Genomic DNA, 18,503 nt, shown 5'->3' on the forward strand with positions numbered 1-18,503 from the left:
TCGGGTTCTTGGCGCTCCGTCTCCGTCATCCACGCTGGACTGCAGGTAAAACTCTGCAACTTTGCTACATATGGAACGAAGTAATCTGTGTTATATACATAAGTCGACATATGTAATGATAATAGGGATTAGGTAGACGTAAACTCTGAACGCGCATGTGGATAGCAGCCATACCCCACTCATTCTCCTGGTCCGCCGGTCCAGTCAGCCCCAATATCCCCAATGTCTCCAACGCCTCTCACTAGGTTATTCAAGAAGGCCAAGTCCATATTGTCAAACGAATACTCTAGAGCCCTTCCTGTCAGATCTGGACTCTCGGGCTGTTCCAAAGAATCTTCGGAGATAACTGTGGAGAGCAGCGGTGCAAAAATAGCCGCACTGTTAGCACTACTGGGCCATAGCGATGGCGGAGTGGACACGGGAAGTGCTGGCTGTGTTTGCATCTCTCTTTCAACAACCACTTCTGGTCGGGGTTTTCGATAGTTTGCTTTCGGAGAATACTGGGCTGTAGTCCTATTGCCTTGCTGGGTTCTGCTTGTCGTTTTAATGACGCCAAAGTAAGGGATATAAGCGACTCTGCCGTCGTGAGTGGACTCGTCAGTGGCCGGAGTCTCAAACCCGGATGCCTGCACGCTGAGACTAAGGGCGCTTTGAAGATCGCCGTCCGCCGCTTTGGCCTCAATGGCAAGCAAGTGGCGAAGAAGGCCGGCACTCCGCGCACTCAGGGGATCTTCGTTCACCCGATCCAGGCCCTCCATATCTTCCTGCGCCTTTTCGATCATAGCGCGGTCACCCGGATATTGGACCACCAGGAAGTTGTCGGTCGGTGGAGAGCGATGGCTCTCCAAGTGTGCCAGCAGCAGCGTGATGGCAGCCATCAGCGCGGTGAAGTCAATGGTCCGACAACTGAATGCCACCCGATTCCAGCGGCGCAGCATGATGAAACGGGACAGGATCTCCCGCGAGGCGTTGACACAGATAAGTCTCGAGTATTCACGGCGATCTTCGACCGCGTGCCGCAGCATGTAGGGGAGATGAAGCTGGTTGAGTAGGTTGTAGTGGCACAGTTGTTCCGACAACTGCCGCATCTCCCAGAACAGCGCTTGGGGGTTGCTCGTCTGACTGCCGAGATTGGGCATCAGCCACCATTGGTTAGGCACGGTGCGGGCCGCTCGCTGCAGTTCTTGTTCGATGGCCTGTGTCGAGGCGTATTGCCAGCTCTCAGGACTGGTCTCGTTGCGCTCCAAGATCCGGGAGGCGATTACACAGTGAATACGCTCCAGGCAGCCGGCGGGCGAGAGTTGGGTGGGTGTCGCGTCGCTCGCCATGCTGCGGTCGAGCGTCCCTTGCGGCATGCCGAGGATAAGACACATCTGGCGATCATAGAAGACTATGCGGAACCACATGAAGTGCGGATCGGCCTTGGAATCCGGATCCAGGGCCTGGTAGTGCACGCTGCCCGATCGGTGAAAGCCCATCGATTGTGCAATAACCATGGCTCTGCGAGCAGTCATCCAGCTGCGGCGCAGGAATCCACAGTCGGCTTGATAGAGACTCTCGATCATAACACACTCCAAGTATTCGATGCTGCCCACAAAAGCGTCCTTGCTTGTCACAAGGCTGGTGGCGGTCTCAGCCAATCGATCCCGCATGTCCTGCAACGGTTCTGAGAGGCTACGGATCTCCTCGTGGCCATCGGGTTGAAGATGTTGCAAGAAGCTGGCGAGATAGAGCATATGCCGGGCGATTAGAACCGGATGTGCCTGTCGCCCCGGAACCTCCAGCAGACGGTGTTGGGATCGGAGGCCATCTTGTTCGAGCATGGCAGGCGGGGTGGTCAGGACTTCATGGAATGGAATGCAATAGCGACCGCTCACTTGACTTATCCGATGAACATCCTGCTGCGAGGGTAAGGCCTCCCAAAGAGTGCGAGACAGGCTGCCATGTGGCCCGGCTTCGGGACGCGCAGCCACCGTAGATGGCGGCCCATGAGCGGCGTCATCCCATCCAGTGAACGGCCGACGCGAGGAGTGAGTTTCAATAGCCCCCCTGGAGGAGAAAGGTGGGTGTTCATCGGCACCGACCGGCTGAGGTTCTGAGGATGCAGGGGTGGGAATGCCGGCGTCAGCGTGCGTCAAAAACCGATCCAATTGCGCTTCCACCCGGCGCAGTCGTTCCCTTAGCTGACCGGGGCTATCCAGGGGGGCCGATGCTTCCTCCGGGAGCTCTTGGCTCACGCATTTCGTGCCACGGCGGTGACAGCCAATACAGATCGCGTCGTCCGGGCGCTCGAGGACGCATTTCATCTTGCGCCGCTTACATTCCCAGCAACTGTGGGTTCCGCGGCGCACTTTCTTACGCTTCGCGGCAGGCGAATTGTCCGGCTCGGCGGCGGAGTGCCGGCGAGTTGCAGTGCCCATGGTCATAATGAATATCAATCGGGGGTGGTCGGAAGAACAAGGATACTCCAAAGAAAGGAGAGGGAGAATGAGGAGAAGTAGAAGGATTCGCCCGTAAACGCGGCGGACGAGACCACGCATTTGTCAGCCGCTCAGACTTGCCCTAATTTCCTGTTGGCTTCGTCCGCCGCGACGCCGGTCGAGCTGATGTGCTCGTCCTTTTCATATCGTCTAAATATGATGCGCAGGCGTCTCGATTCCCTGGCGATCCTAATGCAATGACAACATCAACATGCCACGGCAGACCCCCGACCCCGACTCGAGCCAGATCGATGCCCCTCTCCCAACTGGCGCTCCCAACCCCGAGGCACCCTCACCTTGCTTAGATGATGTGGAAACGAAAGGCCATGATGGCGTTAGGAGTTCCTCTGAGGACGGTAACAGCGGTGATCACAAGCTCGAATACGCGACCCCCGTCCGCTTGATCATCATCATGTGTACTTTGAATCTGAGCACTCTCATCGCGGCGTTGGATCTCGTGGGTGGCATTCCCATGTGCCCTTTCATGCCCTTTCAATGCAACTGACGCCGTCATGTTCACAGGGTATTGTTGCCACCGCAATTCCTCAGATCACCAGCGAATTTCACGCGCTGGACCACATCGGCTGGTACAGCGGCGCATGTTTCCTTCTCGTCGCCACAACATCCGCCCCCTGGGGCAAGATGTACAAATTTTTCTCAGCGCAGTACACCTACATCACGGCGCTTGCCCTGTATCTAGTCGGAAGCATCGTGGCGGCGGCCGCCCCGAATAGCATTGCGCTCATCGTTGGCCGCGCCATCCAGGGATGGGGATGTGCCGGCACGCTCGGTGGCTCCATCTTGATCATCAACTTCACGGCCGAACCCAAGGCCCGTCCCATGCTGATTGGCCTGTGGATGGGCGTGTTTATGATTGCTACTACCATTGGGCCTCTCATGGGCGGGGTGTTTACCAGCGAAATCACCTGGCGCTGGTGTTTCTGGATTAACCTGCCGGTGGGTGGCACGGCCATCGTGCTGCAGTTCCTCTTCTTGCGAATGCCAAAACATGTCAAACCAACTTCTGCCGCGTGGAAGGAAATCCTCCGCCACCTAGATCTCCCCGGTTGGACCTTGTTGCTCACTTCGGTTGTCTGCTTCCTCCTGGCCATGGAATGGGGGGGCCTGGGCAAACCATGGAGTAGCGGCTCAGTGATTGCAACCTTGGTCGTTTGGATCCTGTTGACCATTGCCTTTTTCGTTATTGAGTGGTTTCAGGGTGACTATGCTATTATGCCCCTGCGAATGCTCAAGCCCCGTATGACATGGTCGAATCTCCTGTATGCGTGGATGTGAGTCAACCTCCATGGTGTTTGCAATGTTTCAGGCTGGACCCAACAGACTAACTTTCTCAGCGCGAACCTGGCCAACTTCCAAATTTTATTTTACCTCCCCATCTATTTCCAGTCGATTCACGGGATGTCTGCCATCAAAAGTGGCGTTAACAGCATTCCATTCATGGCTTTCTATACCTGTGGAGCCCTGCTTAGTGGGGTTCTGGTTGGCAAGACACGCCACTTGCAGCCATTCCAGCTGGTTAGCGGCCTAATTGCCATCCTGGGCGCCGCACTAATCTACCGCATCGGAGCTGACGCATCCAAGGCGTGGTATATTGGCGCCCAGATTCCTTTTGGTTTCGGAATCGGTCTTGGAAACCAGGTTCCCATCACCGCGCTGCAGGGCTTCGCCAAGCCGGAAACTGTGGCGGCAACCATGGGGGTTGCTTTTAGTAAGTTCATCAACTCGACGATGCTTGCCTGTCTGCTAATCCCTTGGGCCAGTGTGTCAATCCATCAGCGGTGCCTACTTTGTTGCGGCCGGGAATTCACTCTTCAACAACTACCTGCTGAAACGACTGGCCACCACTGCCCCTCATCTGAATCCGCAGACGATTCTTGCCATCGGGGTGTCCGAGCTCCAGAATGCCTTCAAGGGTGAGGAGCTGGCCTTGGTCCGCGATGCATATATGGTTGGGATCAGGAATGTCTTTGCCTTCGCTTTGGCCGGTGCAGCACTGACGGTTGTGTTGGCGTTGTTGGTTCCCTTCAAGAAACTGCCTTCTCATGACGATAAGAGGGCAGAGGATAAGGCTGCAGCTCGGGTGGTTGAATCGCAAAAATTGCAGGCCTAAGGGGAGAATTGGCCTACGGTGATATACATAATCTGCGCCGGGCTGAGTGGCTATCCTCGTCGGTTCAGAGGGTAATAGTATGTACTTTAGACCATTCCATGATAACCCGAATTACCAGGGATGAATTTCCTGAGGTACTGGGAAATATATATTGTAGCAACACGGGAAGAGAGCGTGTACAACGAAGCTGATTCCAATATGAAGCACAACAGTATATTTATCGTAACAGTCTCTATCTGATTTATCTGAACGACACGAAACACATCAAACAAACAAGAAAGAGTCAAAGTCAGGCCAAAAAAACAATCGGTGCGGTCTTATTACTGTATGTAGGGCAAATCCGAATCAGAATTAATAGTGCTAAATTACCTCGTGACACTCATTCAGTCCATAAAATATCCTTGCGCGTATCAGCCTTGGTCCCGGGGTTTACCAGACTTCTGGTCCCCTAGTAAATGGGCTTCCAGGCAACCCGGCGGAGGGAGGGAGTGATCGACGGCTGCGCACTACCGCTTCCCACGGAGCTGCTGACGGGCGACGTGTGGGAAGGGTAGGTGCCGTTGCCGATGGGGCGGGTGTGCGTAAAAGTGGGCTTCGCCGTAGTGGTAGCCGACTCCGTGCCCGAAAGGACAGTCGTCGTCGCGGTCGAATGGCCCGGCTTCTCACCCGTGGGCTCTGCGGTGGGCTCCCCGGACGGGGGAATGACAATGGTCTTGGTGTGTCCCTCGGTGTTGGTGTAGGTGACGGTCTCGCAGCGCGCACAGGGCTTGCCAGGATGGAGGGTGGGAACCGAACCGGAGCCCTCCTTGACCGTCTCGGTCACCGTCACCGTCACGGGCGCCGGGCAGTTCGACGCGCCCGGTCCGCCGGGGTGCGCCGTGGGAACGGTGGTCTCGGCGGTGCCGGGGAGGTTGGTGACGGTGGTCTGCGGGGTGGAGCCGACGGTGGTGGTGAAGCAGGTGGTGGTTTCATACAGCGAGGTGCTGAGCCAGGTGCTGTAGTAGGTGGTGCCATCCCGAGTGCTGACGGCGGTCGAGCAGGGCTCGAAGGTCGTCCGGGTGATGGTGGAGGTGATGGTGGACACGGAGCCGGTTTCGGTGACCGTGGCTCCCGTGCTCTGGGGGTTGCCAGTGGTGGGAGGGTAGTGGGTGGTGACGGTGCCGTTCTTGCTCGGGGTAGGAACCAGAGTAGAGAACGAGCTGGAAGGGGTCACCGTGCCGTTGGCAATGGGAGTGTGGCGACCGGGGAGAGCGAGGGCAGAGCCCGCCAGGGATGCCAGCAGAGTCACGGAGAAGTACATGGTGGGCAGAAGGCAATCGGTGCAGTTGGGGGTAGAAAGCGAGTGACGGTGGATTGCCCGGGCAAAGTAACGATAGACTGGTGTAGAACGATCAGACTGGGGACCAGAACAAATGGCGAAGAACCACGAGACCTTTTATAAGCGTTCGGATCTGGCGGCACTCGACCTGGGCACCATACAATCCTCTCACTCTCGCTCTCACTCAGCGCGAGAGACCATACTCCGGACTGGATGTGGAACCACCCCGGTCCCCAAGCACGACTAGAGCCCGACCGTTCAGGGTCCGCCGCAAGATAGTTCCAGCCTTTGCCAGGCTATTGATAGTAGCGGGAGAAACCCTGCCATCCATCGCTCGAGTCAGGGTCCACCCCGATGAGTCGCAACTAATCCGCTTATCTCCCGCCGACGATCAGGATCATGGCTGTCATGGACAACGGACAACGGACAACGGACAGCGGCCATGAGAGACATGTACGAAGTCAAGCAGGGCGTCTGATCTCTCGACATCCGAGAATAGAAGTGGGAGAGTGGGTAAAAATAGCTCGCCAGTCGATACGATGCCGTGATTCGGGAGGCTCGCACGGATAACCGGCGAGACATGGTCCGGAGGAGCCGAGAGTTCCTCTCCGTCTCTCGCTCTCTCGCTCGCTCGCTCGCTCTCTCCAGGTTGGCGGGTCATAGGGCGAGATCAGCAATGACGGCGTCCTCGAGTTGCGTGACCCACCCCCGTATCCGCCTTTGAGGTCGGGCTCAAGGCCGTCTGCAACTCGGATCGTTCGTCCTTTCAGCCCAGCAGCGGAAGTCTGGTGCAGGACCCGGCTGCCGAGTCACCTTGCTGGAATGCAAGACCGTGTCGCAGTCCGTCGTATCCCTCAGGGTCTGGCAGGTCGCGTGTGCGCTGTGGCGGCGTGGATGTTAGGCGACCACCTCGCGATAAGGCCGGCCGAAGTGTGGCTGAGACACGATGGGTCCGTGGGATGAGCGAAGGGCATTCTGATTAGCTCGGTCTCGGGCATGTCTGACTTATGACGGACAGCCTTGATAAAATAGATTAATCCGGCTTTTGGTGTTGGCATGACAAACCCACGTCTGCCGGTCGGGCTGGTCTGTCCGGGTCTGTTGGGATCTGTCAAGAGGATGGAAGAAAATGAGAGAAAAACAGAGAAAAAAAGAGAAAAAAAAAAAAAAAAAAAAACAAACAGAGGCCGTGCTGAGTCATCCGTTGCTCGACCAGCGTCAAACTCTGCCTCCTACGAAAGTCATTCATTATGCACGCCTCCTGCATTGCGCGACAAGCCGGTCGGCGATCAGGGTCTCCCCGGCTACGTCAGTCTTGTCTGGTCGGGCGGAGGGATCTCTATTGTCGGGGAGCTATTGCACATACATTGCGTCCTGTACAAAATCCCCCTCGAGCCGAAGACGATGATCCGACTTAGACCCCCGTGGGCGCATGGGAATGCGGTTCTTCGTGCTCCGCCTCGGTGTTCGAACTTCCATCGTACTCTTCCTCGTCCACCCACTCCCCGTCGATCTCGCCGTCATGGAAATCCGTCACGATAACCCCATCTCCGTCGTCCTCGTCTTCGTCGTCCTCGCCCAAATCGCCGCCGATCATACTGACCAGCTGCAGCAGCCCGGCCTGCGAACGCCAAAATTCATCGGCCGGCGGATGCTGCCGCTCGGAATGGAACGACCCGTCGTCCGTCGGCGCCGCGTCCGGCGTCGCGTCGTCCGACCGCTTGTCCGAGAGGTCGGGGGCCAGACTGACGATACGAATCGCCTTGGTCGGGAAGATGCGGCCGCGGCCTTGGCGCTGTTGCGGTTGCACGTCGCCGGGGACGTTGGGCAGGGACTGGCGCCAACCCAGAGTCTGTAGAGGGGGACGTGAGTCGGGAATGCGTTTACATTGTGAGGGTTCTGGTCGCAACCAGGGACGCGGAAACAGGGGGGCAGGGGCAGCACGTACCGTATAGGTGGCCATGATGGCGTCGTCGTACAAGGCCATAAAGCTGACGGGGACGGCCAATTGAGGCATGGAGCTCGTCAGCAGCGAGTACGAGGCCCGAGCCGGTCGATCGACATCTTGCACGCGGTTCTCGTCATCGAGCGCAACGACGTAGATGCGATCCTGAATCTCGAACATGATGCGGTGGTTGCGCACCGATAACCAACCTCCAAGATCGAAACTGGACCCGTCCGTCTCGCACTCCAGCAGAGCACTGTGGGCGGCCAGGCTATCGGGACCGTAGAGTGCCTTTCGGAAGTCCGAGCAGACGAAGACTCGGCCGGCACGCGAGAAGCCAACGAAGAGATCGCCGTGCAGCATACCAGCGCCCCATTCGTCTTCCGCGTGCCACACGTGCTCCGGGTCGGACGGCGGCGAGAGCGGCCCCTTGGCCAGATGGATCGGCACCAGGCAGTCATTGCGAGGCTCCCAGGGCCGGAACAATTCATGCGTCGGGCCGTGTCGCACGGCAGCCTCCAGCGCGGCGCTTGGAGAGGGAGCGGGGGCCGCCGGGGGCCGGATGTGGTACTTCTCGGTGCAATGCGTGGGCTGCAGCGCGCCCAAGAATTCCCCGGAGGTCTTATTGTAGGCATGGTATCCGCGCGGGCCCATGGAGTAGATGACCACGTCTGCGCTCTGGTCCAGGTGGCCGACGGCGTCATTTTCGATCCGTAGGTGCGTCGTTCGTGTCGGCGGTCGCTGCGTCATGTCGTAGACAAAGCCCTGTCCCTGGGTGGACACCACGCACAGGGTCCAATGTGACAACTGAAACCCTCGCGTCTGGCAATCGTGATCCAGAATGGCGATGCGGCGGAACTCCGCGCGCGCGGCTCCTTCGTGGTCCGCCTGCCAGACCTCCACGGCATCGCCTTCGCGATCGAACACGGCCATACCGTCCTGGTACTCGAGATGCGCGAAGGGGCGCACGGCGTCCTCTTCACGGTCCAGCGTGGAGGGGAGTCGCCAGAGCATGTTGCCCGTGTCCATATCGGTGACGTTCAACCCGCCGGCCTGCGAGGTCGAGATGAAGAAGCGACGCTTGAAGTCGGCCCGGAATCGCCACACGGGATCGTTTCCCACCTGCAGCACCGACTCGCGGCTGACGGGATGCGACCGATCCCAGTTGCGAGCCAGCAGCGTCTGACGCTTGCACAGGTCCTTCCATGACGCCGTCCCGTCGAACAGTTTGGCGAAACTGGTGCTGCCGGACAAAAAGGCAAAGTCACGGGCGCCTCCGGTCGGCTGTTTGGTTTTGGATTCGGCGCTGTAGATGGCATCCTGGTGAGTGCCGTCGATGAATTGGTGCCATGCCTTGGAGACGGTCGTCAGGCAGGCCAGCGCGGAGATGGGGGTGAATTCGAGGATGCGGAGGACGATCTCGGGAGGCAGGAGGGCGAGGGGGTCTGCCCCGGGCAATGGGGCAGTCATTGTCAGTTTGGGGACAATGGCCGAGTGGTGAAGTCGGTCCGAAGAATGACAGGCAAGGATGAAGAGGAAAGGGAAGGAAAAGGACTACGGAGTTACTGTGGGCGGGGAGAAAAATGTCGCGGGCCATATACTGCCGCGCCCCACCGCCCGGGTCTGCGATGATGTCATCGCGCTGACCGCACGTGACACTGCTCTTTCCGATCGTTCGGGGGACACGAAGGCTCAAATGTTGATCAACGGCTATGTGGTTTGCTAAGCTAGGACTCACTTTGGCCGGTCATTGTACCAGACATGGCCACATGGAAAGCGTCTATGTGGAACGCCCGTTCAATCCTACAGTCGGTGCTGTCGAACACTCAGTCCAACAAGGGAGCCCACGATGGAGAAGACCAAAGAGATGACTGTATACAAGTCAATACAAGGAACCGTTCTCTCATTAGCCAGTCGTTTGGGAAGCGACTAACGTACCGTAAGTATTCTTGAGCCCAGTCACGAAACAGCCTACCACAATGTCTCGTGCTTTTCCGTCGAGGCGAGCAATAAAGTCGGTGTCTGAAGTGGCGCGGCGGATGATCTGGTCGACTTAGCAACAAATCAAACCACTTGCCGGGGGTATACTCACCTCGGCTGCCCCGTCACCGCGCAAGTGATGCTGCAGCTGCGATTTGAACCCATGTCCGAGCACGGTGTTGGTCATGGTCACGCCGGTGGTCATGGCGAGACTGACCAGAAGCATGTAGCCGCTCGTCGCCATTGCTACCTCCTGAGGCTGCAGGAGAGCTGTCATGCTGACGAATGCCGCCGCGGATGCGATGCCCGTTCCCAGTCCACCAGGGGTGATATAAAGCGATTCCCACGCCCCCGTGGCTCCGTTCCATCGCACCAGGAGGAGCACGTGCGAGATAGACGCCACCAATCCGGCGACGACCAGCAGGGTCTTGTATCGACCGGTTCGTCGGATGAATGCGCCGGCCAGCAAGCCCCCGAACGTGTTGCCCACCACCGCGGGGACCATGTGACCGCCCGCGACGGTGGCCGAGGCCCGCTGGGTGACTTGGAAATAGAGCGGCACGGAGAATAACATGCCCAGCTGCGACGCGATCTGCAGAAACCCGATGAGATAGCTGGACGCCACGTTGGGGCGGCGCAGGATGTCGAGATGGAAAATGGGCTCCGAGGCCACGCGCATCTCGACCCACACAAACGTCGCCAGGGCGCTCAGTCCGGCACTGCCGAGCACCATCGTGGTCCACGAGGCCCAGGGGAACGCATGCCCGCCGCGGTCGAGAAGGACGATGACGGCCACGATCGAAATGGCGAGTAGGGCAGTCCCCAGAAAGTCCACCCGGCGAATCGACCCTTTCGACGATTTCCGATCCGACAGCTTCAGTTTCGCCAGGACCAAACCCGCGGCCAGCACGATAAAGGGAGGCTGAAGCAGGAAGAGCCTGAGTCATTCAATAGTCAGCGTCCAGGTCTAGCCCGGGGATTTAAGGAGGTGACTACCAGCGCCATCCAACCGCATCGGTCAGCCACCCTCCGACGGGACCACCCAGGCTGCGACCGAGAGTCATGAAGATGTTGATGTAGGCTCTCCACGAAGCGACCTCCCGCCGGGGCACCGTGTCTGTCCGCTTCGTTAACACGGGCACTCCCTCTCCGGACAGCGTTCAACCCGGCATACCTGTGATGATGATCGATCCTAAGGTCATGATGCCGGCACCCCCAATCCCGCTCACGGCGCGACCGACGATGACTGTCCAGAGATCTCGTCCCATTCCACTATGTTCCCGTTGGCCATCTTCCCGCCATGACCGATTGGAGTTACTTACGACGCCAGGCAGCCCGTGGCAAATAGAGCGTACGCGGCAAGAAGGAGAGGCCGTCGGCCGTAGATGTCACTCAACTTCCCATACTAGAACTCCTGTCAGCCTTGCCGCCTGCGGTCCGCGCGGGAAGCCTTCGGTCTCACCATAGGTTGTGCGGCGCACACCCCCAGCGTGTAGGCAGTAGAGAGCCAACTAGCGTCTTGCAGTCGATTGAACTCGGAGGAGATCTTGCCGGTCGTGGCCATGACCAAGGTGCTGTCTGCGTTGGATATAAACTCCCCTGCGGCATGTTAGTTCAAAGGGCGGGGTCAATGGATTGCAGACCTCGACTCACCAACTAGCAGAACGGCCACGATGGTCCGGATAGAGCCTTGGTCGACGGCTGGCGGAGAGGCTGTCGCGCTCTCCTCGTCGCCGGCAACATCCCCAGACGGCTGGCCTGTGGCCTTGGCGATACTTTGATAGGAGGCTCCCCCATTGCGATTCTCTGGGGCGGATGGGTTCAACGGCGAGGTTTCATCCACGTCTGCAACCATGATTGCGCGATCTCCAAATGATTGAATCGGAAATCAGAACACTCCGCATCGAACCTCTTTAATAGAGGCTGGTCATCCCCTTGTACCGGGCCATCTTTGATCCCAGATTGACGCTAGACAAACCATCCGTATCGATGCTCTTTGACTGGATGGCTCAGTGTCCGGCTCCTCCTCAAGAGATGAAAGTCCCCACCCCGTCGATGCTTTGACGCCAATTAACGAGAGGGGAGCTGTGGTGCTCATCGGGATAGGGAAGCACGTCATTCTGGCATTTAGTGTGCACTCGGTAGTCAGTTCCGTAATCTTTCATCATTCCTAAAAAGCCGAGCCGAGCCGAGCATGAACGCAATGTCTATCCATCGTCAGACATCCAACACTGGCGTTGCGTGGCCAAGGGTGCCCGACAAGGGACCAATTCCAGGGCGCGTGAAGGGGTGTTTTGTTTGGGTCCGTCGGGAGTCCCGCCAGCCGGACTGCCGCTGCCCACGTGACCACGCCGTATATATATTCGGTTAGATGGAGTCTGAGTCCAGTGGCCATTACTAAATACTCTGACAGTAATTGTTTAGTCCCCTCTAAGTACTGGGAGGATACAAGAAAAAAAAAACTTTATCCTCGTCATGCATAGCACCAGTCGGCTAACTAAATTATACGTATGGAAGACCCGACTCGGAGAGACCGTAATTCCCATGATCCAGGCCTACGTCACGAATGCTATGACCCTCACCCAATAACATGAGGTTGTCCCAGTATCGATCGTAGAAATCTACGACGTCCGTGGAACCGGCAAAGGGCGTCGCGCCGGTCTGGTTCGATGCGTCCTGCCCCAGATAAAACGTCGCGTCCATAAGGTCGACATCCAAGGGACTGGTCTCATGGCTGTCGAGCAAGAGCTCCTGGTGGTCCTGGTCACTGGGTGTGAATGTGTGCCCGGGAGCGAAACAACCGAAGTTGCCGGTCGCTGGAGATTCTCCCTGTCTCGGAGTGGACCCGTGCTGCAGGTGGGTAGTGGCAATCTTCAACATGATCTGGAGCGCCTCGGCCGTCTTGAGAGCTTCTTTGGACTGGTGCCGTACATAGTTCCAGATGTTATAGGACCGTGCCAGGTCCTGGGAGAGCCGCATCCGCTCCGCGAGAATGGACTGCCGCTGGTCGGAGGATAGATTCTGCTTGAGGTCGTGTCGGGACTGGCAGGCAATCTCCAGCGACACGAGCATGGCGGCGGAACGAAAGTGCATAAGGACGACGGGCGAAAAGAAGAAGGAGGCGTAGCCCAGCTGGCCGCCGGGAGCGCTGGCGTCGAAGATGTCGGACTGATGCTGCAGCACGCGTCGCGCGGCATCCAGACACTCGCGGCGCGAATAAGCGTACTTGGGGTCCAGGCGATGCTGGGCCAGATATCGCCGGTGCAGATCGCACCGCGCCTTCTGGTACATCAGATCGATATTGTAGCGATCCATGATGGTCGTGGGGGCGTCGGCAATCGAGTCCCCCAGCGGTTGGAATCGCAGCGGCGCGGGTACGGTCGCCCGCAGCTGTCGCAGAGTCGCGTCCAGGCGCCGGACCTCGTCGTAGGGGACGCCCCGGACGGAACAGACCTTGCCAATGATCTCGGCGCCGACAAACATGATCCGGTTCAGGGTGGCTGGGAAGAGAATATGTGTTTTCTCGGTCGGGAGGCGGGCCAGGGGCAGCGTCGTCATGGACGGATCCAGGTCGTCATCGGTCAGATTGCGCGGCTCGTCGGTATCGGACGACGACTGGATGGTCGTCGGCGGCAGACCGGCCTGCAGGGAGATGTAGTGATCGAGAAGCGAGAGATACATCCACACGCGACGGCGCATCTCGCCGTCGAACACCGAGATTCCGGGGTAATGCTTCGGGTCGCGATGATAGCCGGCGTGCATGGCCAGCCGGCTGGCCAGCCCCAGCAGCACGGACGGACCGACATGGGTGTCCGTGCTGCGGAGGATCTCGCTCGCGACGTTAAGCACGAGCGCTTCGATCTTGTACCGCCCGGGGTCCGTATACCCCGACATGGTGAGGCAGTGTGCTGCTCGGCGATGATACTCGTCGAAGGCCTCGGCCAGATCGCCGTCGGCGCGACCGGACGTGGAGAAGAGATGCAGGCCGGCGGAGGCCCCGAGGATACTATACAAGAACGCTAGCCAGTTGAGCGATGCCGCCTCCGGGTTCTTCCAGAAGGCAGCGTACTGGAGGGCGACACGGTAAGTACTCGAGAGCAGACGGGGAGGGGGTTAGGGCTGCACCGACCTCTCTGGCGAATGTCGGGATGTGCATCACCACTGTCCGCCGGTCAGCGACCACGTCTAATTTCCGGCACAAGGGCTGGACCATGCCTACCGAGAGGAGCCTCTTTCGAGTTCAAATAGAAGGAAACCAGACGGTCGGCGACAGACCGAGCCGGCAACGCCGCGAGCAAATCGGCCTGGGTGCAGGAGATGGCATTCCCGAACAGAAGAACTGGCCCCGAGACGGCGGTCTCCCCTTCAGCGTCGTCTTCGGGGGAGGTGTCTTCACTCACCTGGAGATACTCTTTCACCTCCGCGATCTGCATGTCGGGTCAGTCAGGGACCTCGAGGGGAGGGTGGACCGGTTGGATCTACTTGCCTCGTCCAGCACCGCCTGCCAGTGGGTCGGGTCGCGATAGCTCGTGCCCTGCTCGTTGCTGATCAGCATAGTTCCGGGGTAGCTGGTCTGTGGCGCCGATTGATCTTCTGCGTGCTGCGGTGGTTGGACATCTGCCGGGGTGGGCTGCACTGGTGGAACCGTCGGGCTGCTGGTTAATGACGGCACATCGACGGCCGATAGCTGCCGGATGCGGGCTTCGAGACTCTGGATATGATTCTGGATGCCCTGCGTTTCCTTCCTGGACATCGGCCCCACGTACTGGCACATGTGGGAGCGACAATGCTTGATGCAGCTGTCGCAAGGAAGCAGGCGGTTGCACTTGAGTCTGCACGGGGGCGTTAGTCACGTCCGAGGCCAGACAGAGAGACGAGCACGGACTTTTTCTGGCGACAGGGAACGCATGAGAGCTTGGGGCGCGGCTTTCGCTTTTTGGCCGACAGGGCTGTCGGATTTACATGGTGGTGGGCGTCCATGTCCAGATGCGCGGAGGTCCAGAATAATAATATGTCCGGCGGGGCGAAGATGGAAGATGGAAGATGCCTCGTCATCGGCACTAGGCCCCTTCCAGCCCTAGCGCCGGACATGGTCGACTTAGCGCCGGATTTGTTGATGCAGTCCGGAGTATTTAGACGCTGCATCTCACAGTATGGACGTCCATCATCACTATACTTGTCCCTGCAAACCACCCCAGACCATGGATCCAACCGGCCTGCTGCCGCATAACAATCCACTTTACGATGAAGACTCGGCCACGGATAGCTCCGCCGTGGTAACTATATCCAGCTCACCAGTATCACGGATGGCGGACATCACGGTCATGGGTGGCTCCCTGCCTCAATCCCCGGAGCTCTGGGCCGACTTCATGTATTCCGACTACCCCTACCATGCCGCCACCGCGTGCGGCCTTTCGCCGCTCACCTCGTCACCACACGATGCCCTGACCGACCAGAGGCCGGATGACCCGTTGGCAGTCGGACTGGACCCATTGCTGGTGCCCGTAACGAGTCTGCCTGATCTCGATCTCTCGGCCGGGGGGCTGATCCCCTCCATGATGGCGCCGATGCTACCGCCGGAGATCAATGATTCGCATTCCTCATTCTCGCAATCGGCCGCTTTTCCGTCATCAAAAGCTCGGCGACGGGGCTGGCTGAGTCCCGGCGCGGAAGAGTCTGGCGGGGATGATCGCTCCCTCTCGCCCGCCGGAGAGGAAGGACGACTGCAGGAGAGGCGACGCCGCAATAAACTGGCGTCGCGAAGGCTGCGGCAGAAGCACCTGGACCATGTGGCCGATTTGGAGTCCCGGTTAGAGGCGATGACGCAGGAGCGCGACGGGTTGCGACTGCGCGTGGCAAAGTGGGAAGGGGAAGCGATGGCTCTGAGGAAGTTGCTGGAGAATCGAACGAATGGCTGAGGACGTCAGGGCATATGACTGACACGAAGCCGTCAAATGTACCCTAATGTGAATGTATCGGACAATCCAGGACCATCCGGTGAATGTAAATGGCTTCAAGTTATTAGCGGGTTGATGGGAAAGAGGTTCGAGGCGGATGAGCGTGTCAGGCCCCCAGGCAGAAAGGCCCCCAGGCAGCCACGGCGGGCCCGTGACTTCCATCGTTCATCATCATCATCATTCTCCATCCTCCACTAATCTGTTCCCCCCCACAGCTTCCGCAGAACCCGTCTTGATTACCTATTCCTACTTGGCCATACCCGTCCGTCCATATGGAAGATGATCTGATGGTCCATACCGCAGGTGCGTGCTGCCGACTACGTAAGAATTGACCTACGCGATCTGAACCCTAGTGTGCGAGTCATATTCTAGTATGTACAACACTACCACAACTCACCCAACTGAGCTGCGAGCTGACGTGAAGATTGACCAGGGCAAGCTGGGGACACTGGGCCTTCAATCCATTGTCAAGAACGCGTGAGGGAAATATACATCCGCGCATCTCGACAATCCATCGCCCGACACATGGTCCAAATACTCAGAACTATGCTTTTCGCGCATCAAATTGTCTTCCCGCATAGTAGCGATAAGTCTTGACTGTTAAAACTCGGAGCTTCTTGCCGTAAACCAGGAAGATGGCGGTCCCCAGAATGATGGCGGTCAGCAAGACTCCGATGGTCACGAACACATTCTGGGCGCCAACGTCCTCGATCCACGGGTCCAGGGCGAAGATGAAGATGGTCGAGACGAGATTGCGTGTGAACGTCACGCCAACCAGAGAGTCGCCCACGATCTATCATATGTGAGTGAGTAGCCATAGAGAATTTCCGGCAGTAGACAAGCGCAAGCCTACCTCAGTATAGGCATCCGTGATATACGTCAGAGTTATGCTCGCTGTCGGAGCAATTCCCGCTAGACACAGACCATACCCAACGGCCAATAACGGCCACGGCAGTCCATGCTCCAATCCAATGCCGAACAGAAAGATGCCAGTAGGGATGCAAGGAAGAAAGGCAAGGATGATCCACAGTCGCATCTCCGGCTCGTAAACCCCCTTATTCCGTCTGGCCAGGAACAGAATCAGCCAGTCGCTCAGCGGCCCGGAGACTAGGGAACCGATGGTACTGCCAATCCATGGCGCCAGGTTCATCATGCCGATTTGCTGGGCATTGAAATTATACGGGTCGCGGGTCATTTTGGTCGAGAGGGTAGTGCCGATGACGTCCGATGCAGCCATCATGCCGCCATATACCAGTGACGTGAAGAACACCGCAGGGATACTGAAGAGAATCAGAAACGGCTGGTAGCTGTGCCGGGCAAAGGGCCGCATCGAGCCTGGTGACGATATCCACGGCCGCAGTCGCTGCCAGTAGGTCCGTAGGGGGATATTGGGGTCAATGGAAGGTCGTGGTGACGGGGTGGGAAGATCAAGCTCCGATGCCTCTTCTTTGGCGTTGGTCTGATCTTTCTCCTTTTCGTTCTTGTTCGCCAAAGTGGCCCCCGGTGAAGGATCACCGGAGACCGGGGAGACTCCATCGATGGCAACATGGCAAAATTTGGTCTCCTCGTAGAGAAAGACCATGGCAAAGAAGGTGATGGCAAAGAAAATAGCCGTCCACCACCAGACCCAGCGCCATCCCTGCCCGACGGTGATGCTTCCAGCCACTACCGGCGTGAGTTTGGCCCCGATGTATGTCGTCCACACGAAGAGGCCGTTCATAGTTCCTCTTTCATGCACGAAGAAGACATCGGCGACCGTGAGCTGCACGATCACCTCGAACAAGGCGCCCAGGAAGCAACTGAAGGCGTTGATCAGAAGGAGATCGACGGCCGTCTGCAATTTTGCCGACCAGATGGAAATGCCAAATTGTAGCAGCGTACTAACCAGGTAGACCGGTCGACGCCCAAATTTCAGCGCAAACGGCATCAGGACGAAGGCGCCAACAGCCAGCATACCGCACCCGATGGCATAGCTGTTATTCAAAGTTGCGTCGCTGAATCCGAGCTGCTCTTGCATAGGTCCCCAGGTGGGAGTGGCCGCGTTGATTCTGCCGAAGCCGTGCTGTCAGCATATACTGACTGTCTTCCAGATCTGGGCGACTTACAGTGCATTCACCATCACGACGTACAGCGTCACTAAACCGAAATTGAGATACTTCCGCCATCGTGGCCAGTTCTATGCGGGGTGAGAGGGTGATCCGACTCGAGACTAGGGTGATGGAAACCTACCAATGGATCATTTGGGTTGCTCGAGGGTCGTGGCTCTAGCAGGATCTCGCCATGCGAGTTTTGGCTTCGAAGATCTGTCATACAGACGAGTTAGCGTCGTTGTCTCTGCCTGTAGCGAACCACCTACCCTGCAGTAGAATCGTTCCCGGAGGCCGGGCCGTGGTGTCGCGTGATGCATTCATTCTGCTTCCAGGATGAACGAGGCTTTAGCCGGTTGTTTCCTTCCACGCGTTGACTCTTTTATATTTTATACTCTATGGTGGTTATCAACTACCGGCGGCATTTGCCGTCTCCGGCACTACTGGAGTCTGGGGTAAGTGAACTTGTATTTGTGGGCACACTAGCATTTTATCTCGAATTATCAATGGAATCCACGAAGTGAGATCGCCACAGAGCCACTATCTTAGAGCGGCTTTCTCCGCCAACCATCGGGCGGTATTTTCCGCTCCTTATCGCCCTGGCT

General features: G+C 58.0%; 8 protein-coding genes across 8 annotated transcripts; 2 read left to right on the top strand and 6 right to left on the bottom strand.

Annotated features, from left to right (window-relative positions):
* Nucleotides 1-73: 73 nt before the first annotated feature.
* P170DRAFT_433405 (uncharacterized protein) lies at nucleotides 74-2,531 on the bottom strand. The gene has a single exon (XM_024848485.1). It carries the CDS (start codon nucleotides 2,424-2,426, stop codon nucleotides 180-182), a length of 2,247 nt encoding a protein of 748 aa, XP_024706700.1. The 5' UTR covers nucleotides 2,427-2,531; the 3' UTR covers nucleotides 74-179.
* A 131-nt stretch (nucleotides 2,532-2,662) lies between these two features.
* Nucleotides 2,663-4,611, top strand: P170DRAFT_506436 (MDR family MFS transporter; the record flags this gene model as incomplete). Its single annotated transcript, XM_024854392.1, has 4 exons — nucleotides 2,663-2,937; nucleotides 3,003-3,772; nucleotides 3,836-4,209; nucleotides 4,262-4,611. Exons 1-4 carry the CDS (start codon nucleotides 2,692-2,694, stop codon nucleotides 4,609-4,611), a joined length of 1,740 nt encoding a protein of 579 aa, XP_024706701.1. The 5' UTR covers nucleotides 2,663-2,691.
* A 166-nt stretch (nucleotides 4,612-4,777) lies between these two features.
* P170DRAFT_78828 (uncharacterized protein) lies at nucleotides 4,778-6,255 on the bottom strand. Its single transcript, XM_024855387.1, has 3 exons — nucleotides 6,044-6,255; nucleotides 4,981-5,988; nucleotides 4,778-4,856 (listed from the first exon to the last, which is right to left on the bottom strand). The coding sequence occupies exon 2, from the start codon at nucleotides 5,909-5,911 to the stop codon at nucleotides 5,060-5,062; it is 852 nt and encodes a 283-aa protein (XP_024706702.1). The 5' UTR covers nucleotides 5,912-5,988; nucleotides 6,044-6,255; the 3' UTR covers nucleotides 4,778-4,856; nucleotides 4,981-5,059.
* Nucleotides 6,256-7,343: 1,088 nt separating this feature from the next.
* On the bottom strand, nucleotides 7,344-9,344 carry P170DRAFT_443623 (uncharacterized protein; the record flags this gene model as incomplete). Its single annotated transcript, XM_024850567.1, has 2 exons — nucleotides 7,344-7,781; nucleotides 7,878-9,344. The coding sequence occupies 2 exons, from the start codon at nucleotides 9,342-9,344 to the stop codon at nucleotides 7,344-7,346; spliced, it is 1,905 nt and encodes a 634-aa protein (XP_024706703.1).
* A 333-nt stretch (nucleotides 9,345-9,677) lies between these two features.
* P170DRAFT_471336 (efflux pump antibiotic resistance protein) lies at nucleotides 9,678-11,709 on the bottom strand (the record flags this gene model as incomplete). The annotated part of the gene is made up of 8 exons (XM_024852829.1): nucleotides 9,678-9,745; nucleotides 9,813-9,918; nucleotides 9,967-10,792; nucleotides 10,851-10,971; nucleotides 11,029-11,126; nucleotides 11,177-11,259; nucleotides 11,317-11,453; nucleotides 11,508-11,709. The coding sequence occupies 8 exons, from the start codon at nucleotides 11,707-11,709 to the stop codon at nucleotides 9,678-9,680; spliced, it is 1,641 nt and encodes a 546-aa protein (XP_024706704.1).
* A 610-nt stretch (nucleotides 11,710-12,319) lies between these two features.
* Nucleotides 12,320-14,839, bottom strand: P170DRAFT_433411 (Zn(II)2Cys6 transcription factor). Its single transcript, XM_024848486.1, has 5 exons — nucleotides 14,740-14,839; nucleotides 14,341-14,686; nucleotides 14,074-14,281; nucleotides 13,984-14,015; nucleotides 12,320-13,922 (listed from the first exon to the last, which is right to left on the bottom strand). The coding sequence occupies exons 1-5, from the start codon at nucleotides 14,832-14,834 to the stop codon at nucleotides 12,357-12,359; spliced, it is 2,247 nt and encodes a 748-aa protein (XP_024706705.1). The 5' UTR covers nucleotides 14,835-14,839; the 3' UTR covers nucleotides 12,320-12,356.
* Nucleotides 14,840-14,985: 146 nt separating this feature from the next.
* On the top strand, nucleotides 14,986-15,866 carry P170DRAFT_433414 (bZIP transcription factor). The gene has a single exon (XM_024848487.1). The coding sequence runs from the start codon at nucleotides 15,161-15,163 to the stop codon at nucleotides 15,770-15,772; it is 612 nt and encodes a 203-aa protein (XP_024706706.1). The 5' UTR covers nucleotides 14,986-15,160; the 3' UTR covers nucleotides 15,773-15,866.
* A 378-nt stretch (nucleotides 15,867-16,244) lies between these two features.
* P170DRAFT_461683 (MFS general substrate transporter) lies at nucleotides 16,245-18,327 on the bottom strand. Its single transcript, XM_024852052.1, has 5 exons — nucleotides 18,168-18,327; nucleotides 18,041-18,114; nucleotides 17,917-17,987; nucleotides 16,665-17,859; nucleotides 16,245-16,604 (listed from the first exon to the last, which is right to left on the bottom strand). The coding sequence occupies exons 1-5, from the start codon at nucleotides 18,220-18,222 to the stop codon at nucleotides 16,356-16,358; spliced, it is 1,644 nt and encodes a 547-aa protein (XP_024706707.1). The 5' UTR covers nucleotides 18,223-18,327; the 3' UTR covers nucleotides 16,245-16,355.
* Nucleotides 18,328-18,503: the final 176 nt, after the last annotated feature.

This window comes from Aspergillus steynii, assembly GCF_002849105.1.
Source record: "Aspergillus steynii IBT 23096 chromosome Unknown P170scaffold_2, whole genome shotgun sequence".
NCBI lineage: Eukaryota > Fungi > Ascomycota > Eurotiomycetes > Eurotiales > Aspergillaceae > Aspergillus > Aspergillus steynii.